Source organism: Diabrotica virgifera, chromosome 9 (genome assembly GCF_917563875.1).
Source record: "Diabrotica virgifera virgifera chromosome 9, PGI_DIABVI_V3a".
NCBI classification, from domain to species: domain Eukaryota; kingdom Metazoa; phylum Arthropoda; class Insecta; order Coleoptera; family Chrysomelidae; genus Diabrotica; species Diabrotica virgifera.
In genome coordinates this window covers 139,082,604-139,103,599 of record NC_065451.1, presented here as the reverse complement: position 1 = coordinate 139,103,599, position 20,996 = coordinate 139,082,604, and the positions used below count along the sequence as shown (strand labels likewise).

General features: G+C 32.7%; 1 protein-coding gene and 1 long non-coding RNA gene across 3 annotated transcripts; both read left to right on the top strand.

The window, feature by feature from the left end:
- Nucleotides 1–7,219: 7,219 nt before the first annotated feature.
- On the top strand, nt 7,220–9,659 carry LOC126892692 (uncharacterized). Of its 2 annotated transcripts, XR_007700973.1 has the most exons (4): nt 7,220–7,281; nt 9,181–9,252; nt 9,311–9,379; nt 9,529–9,659. It is a non-coding gene; the product is annotated as an uncharacterized LOC126892692 (long non-coding RNA). The 2 variants fall into 2 exon arrangements; XR_007700972.1 differs by lacking the exon at nt 7,220–7,281 and having other exon boundaries at nt 8,417–9,252.
- A 39-nt stretch (nt 9,660–9,698) lies between these two features.
- LOC126891448 (uncharacterized) lies at nt 9,699–12,969 on the top strand. The gene is made up of 3 exons (XM_050660624.1): nt 9,699–10,030; nt 10,081–10,745; nt 11,897–12,969. Exons 1-3 carry the CDS (start codon nt 10,006–10,008, stop codon nt 12,923–12,925), a joined length of 1,719 nt encoding a protein of 572 aa, XP_050516581.1. The 5' UTR covers nt 9,699–10,005; the 3' UTR covers nt 12,926–12,969.
- The last annotated feature ends 8,027 nt before the right edge of the window (nt 12,970–20,996 follow it).

Below are 20,996 nucleotides of genomic sequence, written 5' to 3'. Positions count from 1 at the left end.
TCGATTTTGACAACACCAAAATCTTAAAAACTGAACACAACAAGAAAAAGAGGGAGCTCCTAGAGTCTATAGAAATAAAAAAGAACAACCATGCTATTAATGACAAAAGGGACATCAAACATCTGAACAAATTATATTATAATCTAATTTAAAATATAATACAAAAGAAATTTCAGCACGCCTATGATGCGGAAGCAACTAGGTATTTAATTGATTGATATTTGAAACATCGATATAACATCACAATAATTCGACACAGTACCTAAATTTTAAACGTATCTACTAGTGGGTCTGTCCCTATGTTTTTAACATTGTTTTATTTTGTGACGTCTATTATTGTTATTGTTCACTGCCAACTTTACATGCAGGGTAAGTCAAAATGTTTTCTTAAATTTTGGTATTGTATCTTTGACGAAATGTTTTTTAGTCACGTAATGATCTTGAAAAAGGCAAGGATATTCCTGTCGAAACGTCGATTAAATGATATGACATAACATCATAGCCATCTCTTTTTCTTTGTGAACCTAAGCCCAAGAAACCCAAATTAAAAAATATATTAAGGTTCAAGAATCATATTCAAACTATATATATATATATATATATATATATATATATATATATATATATATATATATATATATATATATATATATAAATAATTAACAAAATTTTATATATATATATATATATATATATATATATATATATATATATATATATATATATATATATATATATATATATATAAAAAAACAAAAGATGTAGATCTTTGAAACACACTCAGTGATCAAAAGATCCACAGGTACTGGTTTGGACGACCACTCGTACGAAAACAAACAAATGAAATAGAGAATGCGGAAAAATCCCCTTACGAACAATTCACACATCCACTTATATATATATATATATATATATATATATATATATTTATTTACGGTAACAATTGATTTCCCACATGTAAAGTTGTAGGTTCAATTGGCTTCCGCTGGTCAATTGGCATCCGGTATTCGGATGCCAATTGACCTCTTCAAAATAATATCAGAAACGCATAGTGGATGATATTATAAGGCTCTCTACGCGATATGAACCCGGAATCCAATTGGACCGTTTTTTGATTCGTAAATAAATCGTAGTTCGAGGCAAAAAATAAGCAGCGCCACCATCGATTTGTGTATATTGAGTTGAAGCGATATTCATGTCGTTACAGCTTAGCGGTTCAATTGGCATCTACAGGATGTGATACGATTTTGGAAGCCAGTTAGTCACTTAGATTGTCTTAGATTCCAGGTTTATAAAGGTTCGAGTAACATCTGGTCGATTCGCGTTTGAGTTTAATTCTTAGAATGGATATTTTTTGTTTAGTTTTTGGATTTACAATATATTATTGGTTTTATCTTACTTTCTTGTTATCTGCAGTCTTTTATTCTTTTTGAAAGGTTTTATAACCTTATTTCTCAGCGCCATGTGTATAATTTTTTGAAGCACATTGCTAAAACGTTGTGTATTAAAAAGCATTTAATGTTAGGGGTTGTAAATGCATTAAAAATGTTGTGAATTTTGAAAATGTGGTTTGGCGCTGTGTTAATAAGATTCTTTCGTTGAGATGCTTAGTTTTTATCTATCTCTGGTTATGCTTTGTCTTTTTTTCTGTGAAAATATTAACTAATATTATAAATGTGAGTGTAAGGTGTTTGTCGGCTTGTTTTTTTTTCTCATTCCCTGCTTAACTTTTTAACCGATCATATTGATTATTTTTGCAATTTTGACAGGGACACAAATAAGCACAGATGATACATTTTATTAAAAAAAGTTGTATTTTCAAGGGATATTTCTCGGCAGAAGACGCCATCACAATCGAATCGAGGATAAAAGCTAGTATTTTATATGTAAATGAGAATGCAATCCACTCTTAACTGATCAACATTTAATATGTCATCACAGGTGTTCCGTGTGCAATGCTGCCAGGTCACCCATGTACAGCTTGGAACAACAAGAGCCATTTGCTGATCGGTTTAGGCCGCCGAAACCCAATTAATTATGTTTAGATCAACAGAAACAACTACTCCGAGGGCTAATACCCCTACCGGCATTGAATTATACTATTGATCCAATGGTCGCAGCACAACACAACCCATCAAGTGTGAAACGCCAAACCGTTGTTGCGGTCCGCCAGACCTCATCAGTGACGCTTGGCTTCTCCATTGGAAAGTTGTCCGTTCTGCTTAAGGGGACAAGGTCCTCTGCATCTCAAATGTAAATGAGAATGCAATCCATTCTTAACTGATCAACATTTAATATGTCATCACCGGTGTTCCGTGTGCAATGCTGCCAGGTCACCCATGTACAACTTGGAACAACAAGAGCCCTTTGCTGATCGGTTTAGGTCACCGAAACCCAACCAATTATGTTTGGATCAACAAAAACCACTACTCCGAGGGGTAATACACCTACTGGCATTGAATTATACTATTGATCCAATGGTCGCAGATCAACACAACCCATCAAGTGTGAAACGCCAAACAGCAGTTTCGGTCCGCCAGACCTCATCAGTGACGCTTGGCTTCTCCATTGGAAAGTTGTCCGTTCTGCTTAAGGGGACAAGGTCCTCTGAATCTCAAATGTAAATGAGAATGCAATCCACTCTTAACTGATCACATAGGTGACCTAGCAGCATTGCACACGGAACACCTGTGATGACATATTAAATGTGGATCAGTTAAGAGTGGATTGCATTCTCATTTACATTTGAGATTCAGAGGACCTTGTCCCCTTAAGCAGAACGGACAACTTTCCAATGGAGAAGCCAAGCGTCACAGATAAGGTCTGGCGGACCGAAACAGCTGTTTGGCGTTTCACACTTGATGGGTTGTGTTGTTCTGCGACCATTGGATCAATAGTATAATTCAATGCCGGTAGGGGTATTAGCCCTCGGAGTAGTTGTTTCTGTTGATCCAAACATAATTGGTTGGGTTTCAGTGACCTAAACCGATCAGCAAATGGCTCTTGTTGTTCCAAGCTGTACATGGGTGACCTGGCAGCATTGCACACGGAACACCTGTGATGACATATTAAATGTTGATCAGTTAAGAGTGGATTGCATTCTCATTTACATTTGAGATTCAGAGGACCTTGTACCCTTAAGCAGAACGAACAACTTTCCAATGGAGGAGCCAAGCGTCACTGATGAGGTCTGGCGGACCGAAACAGCTGTTTGGCGTTTCACACTTGATGGGTTGTGTTGTTCTGCGACTATAGGATCAATAGTATAATTCAATGCCGGTAGGGGTATTAGCCCTCGGAGTAGTTGTTTCTGTTGATCCAAACATAACTAGTATTTTATATTATAGCAAAGTAATACATTTTCGGGTAGATCAGATATGTAGGATTTAGTGCTCGCTCTTCTACCTATATTTTATTAAAGTGTCTTATGAAATTTCAATTTCTGGATCATTTTTTGTCTTTAACTGGGATATTATTACTCTCCTGCCTTCTACTATTCTTTGCTTTTCTCACCACTCCTGCTGATATCTCTATATTTGTGTTTCGTTTATTTATTCGTTCATAGTTTGTTATTAATTTTGCCTCACACATATTTGCGTCTTAATAATTTTAACAATATAGAAATCTTATTACCTGAATAAAGGAATCATGTTTTGTTCAAATAAATTTAATAAATTAAAACCATTTCTACATACCATTTTGAAGATAATCATAACAACTTGAAAACACTACAACAAATGAAATGGAATAAGCAGTTGTTCCACATCTCTAACGTAAGGATATGAAGAAAAATTGATTCTTAATATCGTGTGTATTTTTCACCAGCGCGAATTAGTGCTTGAAATCTACGTGGCATGCTGCGTATAAGCCTGTCGATATCTTGTTGAGGTACCTATATTTTCCCATTCTTCGATTAGAGTTTCTTTTAGTTGTTGAAGGATTTGAGGTGGATGTGGGCGCCTCGGGACACATCTATCTAACATATCCCAAAGATGTTCAATTAGTATAAGCGAATAAATGCAATACACTCTTAACTGCTCAACACATCAAGGTGTTATAGCAGGTGTTCCGCGTGCAATGCTGCCATGTTCACTATTGGAGTCACTGGAGTAGTTGTTGCTATTGATCCAAAAAGTTAAGCTTTGCTTGGGTTTTCGGTAACCTTAACCGACAGCAAATGACTCTTGTTTTCCACGCTGTACATGTGAACATGGCAGCATTGCACGCGGAACACCTGCTATAACACCTTGATATGTTGAGCAGTTAAGAGTGTATTGCAATTTTTCGCTTATATTTTATAGTCAGAGGACACAGTCCCCAAAGCAGAACGGACAACTTTCCAATGGTGAACCCAAACGTCACTAATGATAGTCTGGGTGGACCGAAACAGCTGTCTAGTGTTTCACACTTGGTGAGTTGTGTTGTTCTGCAACCATTTGGATCAATAGTGTAATTCAACACCGGGAGAGGCATTAGCCATCGGAGTAGTTGTTGCTATTGATCCAAAAAGTTAAGCTATGTTCAATTAGATTTAGATCGAGACTCAGGGGTGGCCAATCCATGGTTTGAATCCCGTGCTGCTGAAGGAAGTTCTTGGGTTTGATTTCCTTTTACGACCCTGTCCAATGCGTCTTTTATATCGACCAGTTTCTACATATCGATTCCAAGCATGATGGATGACGGAAGAACTGACGATAAAATTCCTTGCCACCTGTCGAATACTGGTACCATTTTCATTAGTAACAACAAGAACGATTTCTTGCTTATTTGTATATCATTCTGTCATCTCTCATTTTGAAAAACTAGTGTGAAACTTAACAATTTATGATCAAATGTAAAATTTCTAGAATAAAACAACTGAAAACTTTTGTTTTCTGTACTTCCACAAAATTTATTTAGTAATTGTCACTACAGCTGTTTCGGCAACTTGCCTTTCTTAAGTGATGGTTAACCTACTGTGCGTTCAGGTTATATAGTTTCACTGAACAGGTTGAGGAGGGGGGGAGTTGTTAGTCTCAAGTTCGTCATTCAGAATTGGTGTCTTTTAATTTTCATAGATTCTAATAAAGATAGCTTAAGGCTTTTATTTTGGACGTGAAGAATTTGAAATTGGTGTTAAAAGAATGATTATGATCTAGAAGGTGAAGTGCATATGTGGATTCTGTTTTCCTATTATTGAAAGCCCTTTTATGTTCTGTTATACGTTTGTTGAAGGCTCTACCGGTTTGACCGATGTAAGCTTTTGGACAGTCTCCACAGGTGAGTTTATAAACCCCAGTGTGTAAGTGCATGTTTTTCGTTTGGCTCTTGTTGTTCTTAATATATTTAAATGCTGGTGTTATTCTTTTCTTTTGATCTGTCTGGCTATTTTAGTTAATATATTACCTGTATATGACGTGATCGAGCAATATATTGTATTGGGCTTTTTCTCTTGTGGTGGGAAGATTGATTTAAGGGCTTTCTTGAGTAGTTTTTGCTGTAACATTTTGTTTATTATGTGTTCGTTGTATCCAATATTTATTGCTATAAGTTTAATGATATTCAATTCTACTTCGAAGTTATTATTTGACATTGGGATTTCTGTCAATCTGTGGAACATACTATAGTAGGCTGCTAATTTATGTTGTGCAGGATGGGATGAAGTACTGTGTATGGTTGTGTCAGTATGTATAGGTTTATGAAATACAGAGAACTCGTGTTTGTTTTCAATTCTTATAATTTTTAAGTCTAGAAAATTTATTGACTGGTTTTGTTTTATTTCTCTTGTAAATTTAATATTACTATGGATTGAATTAACGTATGATAAGATTTGGCCAAATTCATGAAACATAAAATAATGCAATGTCAAAACCTGTAGCATGTTATTAATTATTCATACTTTATAGTACATTCTTAACTTTTGTTAAAGGTATTTCATACCGAAATTAAGAAGTATTCATGGTTTAGCCTATTTCTCCTTCGTGGCTATGAGTAATTGCATTAAATCAGAGTTGTGCAGCTGATTTGTAAAATGGGATTATTTCGTAAACTGTTAAGTTTTGAAGTTATTAACAATTATACCTTTTTTTGTTAAAATCATGTAACTCTAATATTTTTTTACCCAAATAGTGCTAACTTAAAGAGCAAAAAAGTTAAACGCAAATGTATGCCGCCTATGTGGCGTATGTGGCGTCCTCAATCAGCTACATCAGTCATCAAAGTATGCATCAAATTATAATTCCTCGTACTCAAAAGCCCTCAGTCATAAATTTTAATTCGTAAAAATGTCTACAAACATGAAAGTTGTAGCGAAAAATAAAATTTTAAATTTCAACTTTAACACCCTGTATCTTTCTTAATACATATTTACATTTTAAGCAAACTGGCTTAAATGGGAATATTTTGAAGTTTAGAGTCTACTGTTTCTTTTTGTACAATTACTTACGGATCACCCTGTATAAAAATATGAACAAAAATGGAGCAAAAATGATATTTATTTAATACTTAGGTATAATTTATTTCGTGAGAAGATAAAAATCGTGATCACCAATTTCGACATGATGTTTTTTAGTTAATAAAAATAGAATTGGATGCAGATTAAGGATTTATTAGATTCTGTAATGAAATATATTTAAAACAGTAAATATTCCAGATGAAAAATAAAGTGATAACGACAGCTTACAAGGTACCTACCTGTAAAAATATAATCCCTTTCTGAATAACATAATACGTCATTTTATAAAAAGGTAACTATGGATATTGTGATTTGTCACGTTTATTTCTTTTGAAAATACACAACAATATTACTGTTTAATCTCCTTGTCTCCCAATAATTTACCCATTTCATTGTTAAGTTATATTATCTTCCTAATTCATTGTTTAGTTTTCGGAAAATATGTAAATGTGCAGAACAGCCAACTCTTTATCTCACTTTTCTTAACATTGCTTTTAGGAAAGATTATTTAAATAAGATTTCAAAAGGTTTTACGACATGGACGTGTATTATTATATTATATTGTATTTTGGTAATCCTAAGATAGGCCCTTAATTTTTGTAAAATCGTAAATCCTCTTTTAGTGGATTTTTCATAACATCATGAAACATCTTTGTCCGATAATTTAGTATAAATACGGTAACTTACTCTTAAAATTTTAAATCAGTTTTAAGTGTAGTACTGAAATATTTCGAGGCCTGTTAATATTTGTGGAAGTGATCTACGTACGATGAATATGAACGAAATTAAACATAAATATAAGTTTCGTTCACGTACAGTGAAATTAGTGAATGAAGCCTTAAGTACAGGTAAGTTACATGTTAGTTATAATAGATCTTAGTCCATATCTTATTGCAAAGCTATCTATTTGGGTATTTTCCATTTTTACTTTTTACTGTGTACCTTTTACTGTCATCCTTATTAACATTACAAATTTCCAATTCATAAAAAATGTGGTCAATGTCTTACACATTTATTCATCTCCTCGTCTTATCATATTTATGTTCTCCTAAATTAAATAAAAATTACAAAAAGTTGTTTGCTTGCTTCTGGAACGTCTGTCATTATTATGTATTACATCTATCACTAATCTTTCTCTTATAAAACCCGTTTGGTAATCCCCCAAAAAATTCTCGGTGTAGTGCCATAGTAATTATTACATTTCGTGCTATATTCTTTTTATAGTACAGGATAAATCACTGACTCTTATAACGGTAAATAAATATTCTTTAAAATTTCACTAAAGTTACTTAATAGAAGTTAAAAACTTAAAAGAAGTTAAAAAAACTATTAAACGGTTTCTACGGGTTTTAATGCTACTGCATCAATTTCAAGGAATAAATCACAAAACAACTTAATTCCAAGGAAACTATTTAAAATTAAGTTAATAGGTTGGTTAAAAAGGTAGTGTATTTAAAAAATCTTAAAAGGAATAACTAAAACGAAAAATACCGTAGTAACTAAACAGACATTTTGATAAAATAACTCCAATAAATTAAACAAAACTCTCAATAAATTTTCTAGATCTAAAACTTACTCGTGAAAATAATGCACTGCTGGTCAAAAAAATCCGGACACCTGAAAAAATGTGGTTTTATTCCCAAAAAACATTATCTAATTGTTACATCAATCTTTGGAAGATTAACAATTAATGTTTTCCAGCTTTGAATACTATTCATCCTTTTCTTCCCCTTGTTTTATTTTCTATTTCTAGGGTTGCTAAAATATTTTATTTTTCTGTAGCTGTAAATTAAATATAAAAACTTGACTGTTCCTTAATTATCGTCGCATTCCAAGTCCTAATCTTTTAATATGGCATTTCTTGTTTTTTGTTTGCATCTATCCTAATTAACTTACACAAATTATCGCGTGTTTTCTATTCGACTGTTCGTTCACCATTATTCTCCGTTTTTTTTTTCGTATTTCAGTCCTTGTAAATGTTCCTTTCTTTTCCAATTCCCATTCTTCCAAATCCACTGTACACTGTTTACAATTTATTTTATATTTTTACATGAATTCCTAACATTATTTATGTATAATATCTTTCCTCAGTTGTCTGTTTTTCTCATTAATTTTTTTACTTTTTTTACAAGTTAAAGCCAGACTTTTTAACGCATAATTTTGTTTCCTTTTCTATGTTTACCACCTCGTTTATATGTATAATGTTATAAAATTGTTCTCTCTTCTTTAATTTTTCACTACTCATTCGTATCAATGTTTGATATTCCAATCAGTATCAATCAGTCCACATATTTAAAGTTTTGTTTGGTTTTTTAAAATTTGTTTTCATCGGCAAATTTGGTTTTTATAGCTTTTTAATTTCTTCTCTATATTCTCTATTTTTGTTTTATTATTTCTCTTAGTTGTTTAGATACCGATTTTCTTAATAATATCTCACTGGAGAACTTGTTGATTTTTGCTATTCTTAAAAACCTGAGTTACTATTTTTGTTTTTTAATAGTCACTTATTTTTGTCACTATGTGCAACCATCTTAAACTGGTTTCAGAATAAACCCTTATTAGCCGTCGTTTTCGATATATCTTTCACACAATTTTATTTGCAGCGTTGATTATAATTTTATTTTATACTTAATTTTGCGTTATATTATTATGATTAGGCCATCTGCGTAAGCTATACAATGGCAATATACTTTGAACCTTGTCAGTTTTATTTCGATTTTTCTATACCTACTAATGTTCTCTTTTAGAGTGCCATTCTAAGCCTCTCGATCAATCAAGATCATCAAACGGTAGCGAATATACTCCTACCTGTTTCAGTGGTAATACATATTTATTTTTGATTTCAAACACTTTAACTATAACTGTAATATATTTTAGATGATTTGGATGACTCATATGAAATGCACTCTATTTCTATTGAAACAACAGATGACAGTGTGGCAAATAGTAAGTTTCTTTGAATACAAATTTTGGTCAAATTAATAAGCATATTACGTACTCACGCTTGACAAAAAATAGTTATCTTATCTCCATCTTCCTTATTTTACATGTGTCTATGAACTAATCGGTGGCTTAATTTTTAATAATTATTTTAGAACAACAAACAGATTGTGACTTGATGTATGAAAATGATGCTATTTTAGATGACTCTACCCCTAATCCAATATATCAAGAACTTATAGCATCATCTTCTCTCGGTAATTGAAAAGACCAGCTTTCAGTATTTTATAATAATACTTATTATTATCATTACAGATACTATAGAAAAATCAGCGGATGAAACTAATTCCTCACTTATTGACAGTGTATGTTTGAAGAAAAGAAGGATACGAAGAAAACACAATTGTATTTACTGCGACATCCCTGTTTTAAATTTTGCTAGACACCTTGAAAGAATTCATAGTGATGAACTTGAGGTTCAAAAATACTTATCTCTTGACAAAAAGGATCCGAAACGAAAATATTTCATTGATAAAATACGAAAGGAGGGAGACTTCTGCATTGGCAAATCCGTACCTGTGTTTCGTAGAAATGTTTTAAGTAATAGTGATGAATCTTCGACTAATTCAAACATGCTTCCATGTATACACTGTAAAGGTATTTGTCAAATTTTTAGATAAATTGTTATTTTAAATGTTTATTTTTAGGATATTATGCCAAAAAATCGCTTCGGCGCCACATTAGACGGTGCTATTTTAATGAAAAAAAGGCAACAGGAAAAGTACGACATCAGTCCGAAGCCCAAAACCTAATGGCTACTAATTTTGGATCAACCGATCCACTAAGGACTTCGGGTGTTTTAAATTCACTAGCTGCGGATGACATCTCTTTAGTAGCAAAGAAAGACAAACTTATATGCGATGTAGGAAGGAAATATGTAAAAAGTCATAAAGACAGACATCTGATTCAAGTAGCCAAACGACAAATGCGGCGTTTAGCACGTCTTCTAATACAATCCAGGAAAATTGAAAACAATAGCAATTTAACGTTATTTTTCCTCCTACATCCCTCAAAGTTTAAAACAATTGTGTCCGCAACTCGGTCAATTGCGAATTATAATAACGAGAGCAAATGTTTCCAGTCACCATCACTTGCTCTTCAGATGGGTACATTAATTAAAAAAGCAATCAGTTCTGCTTATTCTGTGGAGGTTCAAAGGGATGTCGATTCTGCTAATATTAAGAGCTTAGACGTCATGAAAAAACTTATCGATGATCAATGGGCGTTAGAAATATCGACTGAAGCTGGACAGAATATTCAAATCAATCGATTTAATAAACCGACCCTGATTCCCATGGCTGAGGATATTGCTGTAAGTAGACTGTATAACAACTGTCATTCTTTCAAAGCCTACCTGTTGTTTTGCTATATCATTATGAATGTTTTACTGAAAAATTCTTTGGTCAGAATACTGTCATTAGCACACTAATTTAAAAATTGATAAATTCATTGTATATTCAAATTATGAATCGGTTGCACTTGTGAGTCCATTTCAAAAGGTACGTAAAATGAAAGAAATGTTTAGACTTACTCACAATCGTTTATTTAACTATGGACGACCGGTTTCGACCAATACACTTTACTGGTCATCATCAGGTCTCCGGTACAGTTAATTAAAATGCTAAAAAATCAACAACAAATCAGGACAACAAAAGCTTTATGAGGTCTAATAAGTAAGATGCCAATCTAACCTAAATATGGTTTGAGGGTTATCTAATATACTTATATGCCGGTACAAGCTATGGAAACTATCGTGTAGTAAAAATTTCATTTGTGTTACTTGGTTCAAACTATTGGGTGATAACTGTATTATAGAACGATCAACTTTAGGGTAAGATCTCGAGGAGTAGATATTTGGGATAGTACATTTCCCAAATATCTACTCCTCATGATCCTACCCTTAAGTTGATCGTTCTATAATACAGTTATATACTCTCCAATATCGGAGACCTGATGATGACCAGTAAATTTTAGTGGTCGAAACCGGTCGTCCATAGTTAAATAAACGATTGTGAGTATGTCTAAATATTTCTTTCGTTTTACATATCTTTTTTTAGTGTATTTGTGACATTTTAGTTCATAGAGATTTCGAAATTAAAATGGTCATAACTCGTTAAATGCTCTGTATAGTAATATAGAACCCTATATTTTAAGAACAGGGATTATAAGAGAAATGTACATATAAGAATATATACAGGGTATCCCATTTAAAAAAATGTATTTTTGCTTTACCACGCAGTTATGAACCACCCTGTAGAATTGGGCATATTTTCAAAGCAAGGAGCATATCATTGCCTACAATTTTTCTTAAAAACTTTTTTTGGATATCTTGTACTCTAACGGAGTTATCGACCAATCTCACACTAAAAACTCACCCTGTAGATAATGCACCTAGAATACTAATAACAGTTTATGTACGAATATAAATTACTAATACTAATATCCATTTCATATTTTTTTCAGAAAATGAAGACTTATCTGGATGAGCTTATAACATCTTCAATAACTCACCTGGATGAAAATGTGAATAACACACAAGCGTACAAATGTCTGCTCGAAGGTACATATTGCAGCTTACTACTTTTTAATAAGAGACGAGTAGGGGAGCTGCAGAGATTACCTTTAGATATTTATTTAAAACATCATGATTCTCAATCTTCTAAAGAGTTTGAGAAAGTCCTAACAGAAACCGAGAAAATTTTAGTTCACTCTTTAAAACGCATAGTAATAAGAGGTAAGAGAGGTAGAGGCGTACCTGTTCTGTTTGACAAATTGACCAAAAGTGGAGTTGACACTTTAATTAAATATAGGAATAATTTTTTTACCTCTTACAACGAATACCTATTTGGCATACCGAATACTATTAACTGCATCAGTGGATATCATGTTCTCAGAAAGCATGCTTCTAAGGTGTTGAATGATGCAAACAAAATCACTACCCTCACGTCAACTCCCCTCAGAAAACACTTAGCAACAATAATACAAATTTTAAAAATGGAAAAGGGTGAACTAGAACAACTAGCAAAATTTATGGGGCATACCTCAAAAACTCATGATGAGTGGTATCGTCTCCCGTCAGACATTTACCAAACCGCAAAAGTTTCCAAAATATTATTGCTCGCTCAAAACACTAATATTGACCAATATAAAAATCGAAATTTAAATGAGATTGAAGTCGATAACGAGATATTGGAAGACGCAGAAGAAGCTGATAGTGACGAAGAAAATACTAATCAACCTATTCTTCAACAAAATGAAGTAAACATCCCGTCACAAAATAGAATAAAGGAGAAAGGTAAACGTATTTTAGTTCCATGGACAAAAGAGGAAAAAGAACTTACGCAAAAATTCTTTGCACGTCATATTAAGAAGAAAATTCCGCCAAAAAAAATGGAAGTTTTAAATTTGGTAGAAAAGTATCCAAATGTTTTTAAAAACAGGAAATGGGACACAATAAAAGTATTTGTACAAAATAAATATAAATCACAATAATTCATTCAAGTGATTACGATTTTCAATAAAATATTCTATTACAATCCTATAGTTTTAATGTATCCTTCATTACTTTCTTATTGAATTAAACCTAATTTTATTAACGTTTTAAAACGTCGTCATATTAATATTTTCTCTTGGATTTTGTAAATCCAATGAAATGTTGTAGATAGAATTTGAGGTTGGACAAACATTCATTTTTTCTTAGCTGTTCTAGTTTTAAAATAAAGTTTCTAACTAGTCTATGTTTCTAATGGTAATAGTGGGTTTTGTACAATTGCTAACGTATAGACTTTACCTATTTTACGTTTTTATCGAGGCTATTTTTTTTTTAATAAACCCGGTGTGGTCAATGTTGATTATTTCCATACGACATGTGAGTCCTAAAGTAACGGATAAATTCAATATTTTTGTAACTAAAAATATTTTGACGAAATCCTCGTACAGGTCGATTTTTGTTTTTTGTTGTGCATTTTTTCAATATAATCTTTTTATACAGGGCGTGTCGTGTAAGAGTGGCCAATACCAACTTTCTTATTTTAAATACAACACCCTGTATATTATTATATCTTTTGATTTCTAAGAATATTCTAGATAAAATTTATATTCAATCTTCTATTCCTATCTTTAACTGTTTTTGAGTAATCGAGGTTGGAAAAGTGACAATTGCTCACAAAATCCAAACAGTTCGATCTAGAGTAAAATGGTTTTTATATTAAGACAAAAGCTTTTTGTATTTACAAAAAGCTTTTGTCTTTATATTGATTCAGGGTATACAGCCAACTATTGGATTTGGTCCATTTTAATTAGTTTTTATATTACTATCTTAGTTTTTAATATGCTATCTAGTGGTATTAAATAAAAATAAAATACGAAAATTGTCGTGGTCGGCCCTAAATTTCAAAATTTGTCATTTTGAATATAATCCTATCATCTCTGGGTTTGATACCACTAGATAGCATATTAAAAAGTAAGATAATAATGTAAAAACCATTTTACTCTAGGTCGAACTGTTTAGATTTTGTGAGGAAAAATACACGAAATGTCACTTTTCCAACCTCGATTACTTAAAAACGGTTAAAGATAAGAATAGAAGATTAAATATAAATTTTACCTAATATTCTAAGAAATTCAAAAATATAATAATACACAGGGTGTTGTATCTAAAATAAGAAAGTTGGTATTGGCCACTGTTACACGACACGCCCTGTATAAAAAGATTCTATTGAAAAAAATGCACAACAAAAAATAAAAACCGACCTACATGAGGATTTCGTCAAAAGATTGTTAGTTACAAAAATATTGAATTTATCCGTTACCTTAGGACCTCACTGTATATAAATCACAATGGATCATTTTATGTACCATTATAGGTATGTGCCATGTATAGCCTTGATAAAGACTTAAAATAAAGTAAAAACATTGGCAAATTTTAAACATTAACTAGGTTTTAATTGTCCCTAACCCACTATTACCATTAGAAGCTATTAAGTGGACACTACTCCTAAAACGTTGTTTACGTTGAAAGCTATGTATCGCCATTTTAAAAAGAGAGACCAAGAAATTTTGTAAATTATATGTTTGCAACTGTGTTTCTTACAAAAACCTTTTGTATGTATATAACTTCTTTATTATTCACTTCTAATGAAGTTAAGAGATAAAATACTGATTCTGAATTTTGTTTAAAAGAAGTGTACCTTTAAACATTTGATTTTCAACTTCTTCAAAGTTACAGTAATTTCAACATCTTTTCAATTCTTGAGTACTTCAATTCCCAAGAGATTTCAGTAATTTTATTTTATTTTTTTCTACGTAGGGCAAACACAACCATGAGATATAATCGAGACTCCATATATTTCAAACTAGGTTGATTTTGATAAAATTGGTTTTTGTTAGGTACAGATAATAATTACCTATGTAGTGCCTTCATAACAGGTAATTCTTATTTTTATGTTACAGCCTTAAAATAAAACATACATTATGTCGAATAAATTTTGATATATTATTTATTAACAAACGGTTAAATAAAAACAAATATGTGTTAAAATACGACTCTTTTTTAATTATTGCTTTTCATAGTATATGGACATAATATTTTATCTCTTTTTAATGTAAAAGAATCTGGTTCGTTTTGATTGTGCATCTATTATTATATAATACCACATCAAACCAGATTCAGTGACGTACGAGAAGTATGGGCAAAGGAAAGAAAAATACACACAGTTGTAAGAAGTCAGATACCAAAAAATAAAGGAGAAAGTTATGTGCACTTTGCGTTCGGCAATAATGTGCCTGTTGTCTTAAACATCTTCACTTGCAAAAATTTTCACAGTGAGTGTTATCAAATGGTCGTATACTCTTATAAGTACTTTTGTTTGCTTTCTAAGTATTTTTCATGGACTTTGAATTTGCTAAAATATTGGAAAGTGTCATCGAAAATGCAAATCGAAGAGAAATACGAACAAGAACGAGAAAATACAGCCCATATAGCCCATAATGCGACGTAACAGCCCAAGACATGAAGTTACAATCATTGTAACATTTAATTTTAACATTTAATCCTACTATACCAGAATTTCTTTGGTAATACTAAATAATTCATTACAACAGAGCTCTTTTACTCAGGGAATAATCAGACTAGAAGTTGTTAAAAGACGATAAAACATTTTTAAATTACTGAGCTTAAAAAATGTAAAATAAAAGTATTTAGCAAATTAAATCAAATTTGAAGCTGTCCTAATTTTAAAAGAAAAATATTCAATCTCGAAAAAAGCAATAACTACCTGCCTACAATTTATAGATAAAGAGTAATATACTCTAACAAGTTAAATTTTTAAACATCCGTTTCGACAACAAAATATTACAATGACTGAACAGATGAATTGACTCAGGTAGAATTCCACCGAAACCTTTAGGTATTATTGTCGACTTGAGTCATAAACCAATGGATGCTAAAGGTCCAAAGCCAATCGATGCCAAAGAAACCGCAACAGCGATTGATGCCAATTGGTACCGCAACAGAATTCGCTGTATATTGTGGCCCGTGAATATTCACGGATGCCAAATGGGAATACTTTTCGTCCAGAAGTCAATTGGTACTACAAAGAAATATATATATATATATATATATATATATATATATATATATATATATATATATATATATATATATATATATATATATTGATGTGATCTTGATTATTGATATGAGATAATATTCTTATATGTCACTTAATTTAATCAATGTATTAATATTAATCTAATTAATTAACCAGATCACATATCAATATGTTTTCAATCTCAGGGCGAATTATAAATTAATTACTTACTTTCGTGGCTTCTAAATATTTCTTAATGGTTCCTAATCGGGATAGAAAAGAAAAGAGTAAAAAAAATACACATATGGGTTACAATTATAATCAAAATATTTTTTTATTTTATTTAAAAGGCAATCAATGCTTAATATTTGCTATTTCTTATTATTCTTAAACATAACATTTACAAATGGGAATCTTATTTCCTTTTGGTTTTCAATTGAAAGTTTTTATTAACATTTAACTATTAGGAGTTATTAGGAACAATTCTAAAGCTTTTCTGATATTATTGATTATGTTATTCAATTTTTTATGTGGAATTTAATACGAAAAACCCATACATTCATGTCCAAACAAATGAGACTGACCTTTTCCTGGTGAACTGAAAATGTCCTCACACAAGACCCGTTTCCTGCTATCCTTGGCTGCGATCAAACCTCGTCCTGGCTTCCAGTAATGTTCTCCTTTGAAAAACTAGCTCGAATAGCTCTCGTTCCTGCGTCTGTCGTGATGCTGTGTTCTACCTTTCTCGAAACTGCTATCAGCTACCGGGACACTCTTGGCTCAAGGAGGTTCTTTTACTCTCGACCTGGCCTACTTCTCGTTCCACGATAGATACTCCACACTCACGGAACTATACCGGCTTTCTCACTCTCCGTACACTACCGTCTACTACTCGACTTCACTTCCCGACAGCTCAAAACATTCCGATCTCACTTTCTCATCCATTCCCCTACTTTCTAAATATCCCTTCCAGATTCACAAATCAATCTTCCACCACCAACTCTCATTCGTAATATTCCTCAAAACCAATTTTTAATCTTTCTAAATATGCTTAATGGATTTCAAAAGAAAATATTTAATTCCCATTCTAAAATACTTTCTAACTATTTACAAATTTTAATGACCTATTCTCTCTTTCAAATGAGTCTTATTTAGCATAGGCTAATGATCGAAACCTTCCGCGAAAAACGATAATGAACTATCATCTATTTCACTGAGTTTTATTTAGCATAGGCTAATGATCGACCTTCCGAGAAGAACGATAATGGTACGCGTCATTCACTTTGTTTATCTAAGCACATTGTTCCGAGTTTCGTACGCTTATTCTAATCACTTCTTAAAATTAAATATAACAATTTGTTGTATACAGGTTGTTCTAAATTTATATGCCCGAGGTTGAGAAAATTAAAAATATTTTATATTAAGTGAATTTTGTTTATAATTATCAAAATTTAATTTTCATATCAAATAGAAATATAACAAATCCCCGCCTTGTATTCGATAAAATTTATCTGCATTTTTAAATAAATTTTCTCGAGGCAAAACCAACTCCCTGTATATTTCCTTACTTTAATCTACGTCTTATATCCTAACTTACTATCTACTTCATGTAATTCTGTCTTTTATTCGTGATATTTGTATACATCGTGAATATTATAAATTCCTCGGATCTTTTCCGAGTTCCTGTGCCTCAACTCATAACTATTTATCCCATTTTCATTATTCACGATGTACGGGCCTTCGAAAACAGGCATCAACTTTGCGCAAATGCCCCCAGGAAGATTTGATACTCGTAATGCCCTCACGAGTACTTTTTCACCCTTTTGGAAAGTCACTGGTCTTCTTTTTCTATTTTGTTCCTGTCTTTGGATATATTTTTCGTTGCTTCGCCGTAATCTTCTCTGTACGGTTTCAATCACCTGTTGATATTCTTTTGGCTCTTGGTCTTCCCATGGCCTTATCGGCAGTACACCCTTCATGATGTATTCTGGGGTCTCTTTTGTTACTGTGCTCGGAATTGTATTTAGATACCTTTCTATTTCCGCCATTTTCCTGTCCCAGTGGCGATGTTGATCATCTGTTGCAATGCGAAGAAATTTCGTCACTTTCTGTATGAATCGTTCCGAAGGATTACTCTGTGGATGCCTGATGCTGACAAAATTTGTCTCTATTCCTCGTTCTCGAAGTTGTCCCTTGAAACGATCATTTCGGAAATACGTTGCATTGTCCAGTAGAATCTTTTTTGGTGTTCCTACTATGGCTATAAAATTGTCGATTTTTCTTAATATTTCCTGCCCCTTTGTGGTGCGGCAACTATATAATTTTACGTATTTTGAAAACACATCCACCATTACCAGAATATGTTTGTTCCTTTTAGTGGTCATAATTAGATCGCTTAACATATCTATTGCTACAATGTCTAGTTTGTTTCGGGCTTCAATATTTTTGGCAACATTTTCGTTTTTGAAATTCCGACTCTTATATTTTTGACATACATCGCACTTCTGGGTAATTTCCTTTGCAATGCGGTAATCCTGTCGGCTGATGTAATTTTCCCTAAAAACGAGCCAAACTTTTCTGCTACCGATATGCCCATTGTCCTCATGTAATTTCTTTATTATCTTTTCGGCCAATGTCTGTGTCACTAAATATAGTTCCTTTCCGTCTATTCTCTTAAAATATATGTCATTTTCTATTTCCGCTCTTCTTTTCTCTCTTTCCTCTAGGTCTTCTTGGTTTGTCCTTATCTCATTTAACGAATATATCCCTTCTTCTTGTATTAATCTATTTAGTCCCACCTGTAGAGTAATTGTTTCCTTTTTTCCGGTGTCCTCATCCCGTGTTAGAGCGTCGGCTATTATGTTGTCTTTTCCTTTTATATATCGGAACTCAAAATCATACTCCTGTAATAATAGAATGCCTCTATGTATTCTATTATTTACTAATCTATTCTTCATGATATGTACTAAAGCTGCATGGTCTGTTTCGATTGTGAATTTTGCTCCCAATAAGTAAAACCTCAATTTGTTTACACAATATAGTACACTGGCAAACTCCAATTCTGTAACACTATATTTTCTCTCATGTGTTTTAGTCACTCGAGATATAAAACATATCGACACTTCTTGGTCGTTTTGTATTTGAGACAGAACTCCTGCAAATTTTTGTATGGACGCATCAGTTCGGAGTATAAAAGGTAAATTGTAAATGGGGTGGTATATTTTCGTTCCTTTTGCGAATTCTCGTTTTAATGTTTCGAAAGCTTCCTCCTGTTCTTCTTTCCAATTCCATTTTATTCCTTTTTTAAGCAACTTTATCAGAGGGATTTCCTTTTGGCTCAAATCGGGAATCAGTTTTTTAAAATAATTAATCGTGCCAAGAAAACCTCTCAATGTTTTCAAATTCGTTGGTCTTGGGTATTCATCTATGAGCTTGACTCTGTCTTCGGATAATCTTACTGTTTTGGTGTCCAATTGAAAACCCAAATAAATGACTTCTTTTTGAAAAAATTGACATTTTTCAATGTTTAATTTCAATCCCGCTGTGTCCAATTCTTCCAGAATTATTTCTATGTGTTTCAGATGACCTGCCCAATTCCAGGAATTGGGCAGGTCACATAGCGCGACTGAAAGACTCACGATGGACCAGAAAACTAATTGACTGGCGCCCAAGAGAAGACAAACGCAGCAGAGGACGACCACCAACACGCTGGATGGACGACATTAAACGAATATCCAAGAAATGGCAACAAGAAGCACAGAACCGTGAAGAGTGGCGAAGAATGGGAGAGACCTATGTCCAGCAGTGGACAGAAGAGGTTGTATGATGATGATGATGATGATGTTTCAGATGACTCTGAGTATCTTGTGAAAAAATTAATAAATCATCGATATAATGAACTATGAAATCTTCGTGGCGATTCAAAATGGTATGTAGAGCTCGGACGAGTGCAGCACAAGCACTCTGCAATCCAAACGGCACTACCTTAAACTGGTAGACAATACCATCAATAGAAAAAGCGGTGTAGTTTCTACACTTTTCAGCTAACGGTATCAACCAAAAACTGTGTTTTAAGTCAATTTTCGAAAATATGTGTGACCCGGTGATTCTTCCAAAAATGGCCTCGATGTTTAGAGGTGATTCATATTGTGATACTGTGTGCTGGTTGATATTCCTGGCATCTAAACATAATCTCAATTCTCCACTGCTTTTCTTTACTATCACAATCGGGTTAACATACGGTGAATCACATCTTTCGATGATTTGATCTTCCAACATTTTATTTATTTCTTCTTTCACCTCTTGTCGATACTTGTATGGAATCGGGTAAGTCTTTGATCGAAAATTTCCCAAGTTTTTCACCTCAAATGAATGTTCGTACTTTTTAGCCACTCTGTTTTCCTCATTGATCAAATTTTCGTAGTTTCTTAACATCAACCGCAATTCTTTTTCTTTCCCTTCTCCACATATCAATTTTCTGTCTTTTTTCTCAGATTCTTCACACAAGTTTACCGTGCATTCTGCATCCTCGTTTGCATATACCTCCTCTTCAAATACCACTGTTTCAATCATATTCTTTTCACTTTCATTTTTTAGCTTTATTTCTTCTTCTCCTGAGCCCGTCTCTTCTTTTGAGGAATCCCAGGTTTCCTTTGTTTCTGATACTCTCAAATTTTCTTCTTCTGGGCTCAACTCTTCTTTTGAGGAGCCACAGGTTTCATTTTCTTTTATCTTTTTCTGACCTTTTCTCCTTTTTCTTCTTTGTCCTTGCTTCGCTACCAAATTCATTTCCACTGTTTGTTCTTTACCTGATTCGTCCGTATTTTGTTTCTCATGTTCCTTGTCCTGTTCTTTTTCTTTTTCTTCTGTTAGTTTCATCGTATTATTTTTAAAATCTATCACTACATGTTTTTCTGCCAATTCGTCCACTCCTACTATCATGTCATGTGACATGTTTGGCATTATTACACATT

Coding starts and splice junctions, on each gene's coding strand:
- LOC126891448 (XM_050660624.1), top strand. CDS start 10,006: ATGCTTCCATGTATACACTGTAAAG. Junction 10,031..10,080: donor TCCATGTATACACTGTAAAG/GTATTTGTCAAA, acceptor GTTTATTTTTAG/GATATTATGCCAAAAAATCG. Junction 10,746..11,896: donor CCATGGCTGAGGATATTGCT/GTAAGTAGACTG, acceptor TATTTTTTTCAG/AAAATGAAGACTTATCTGGA.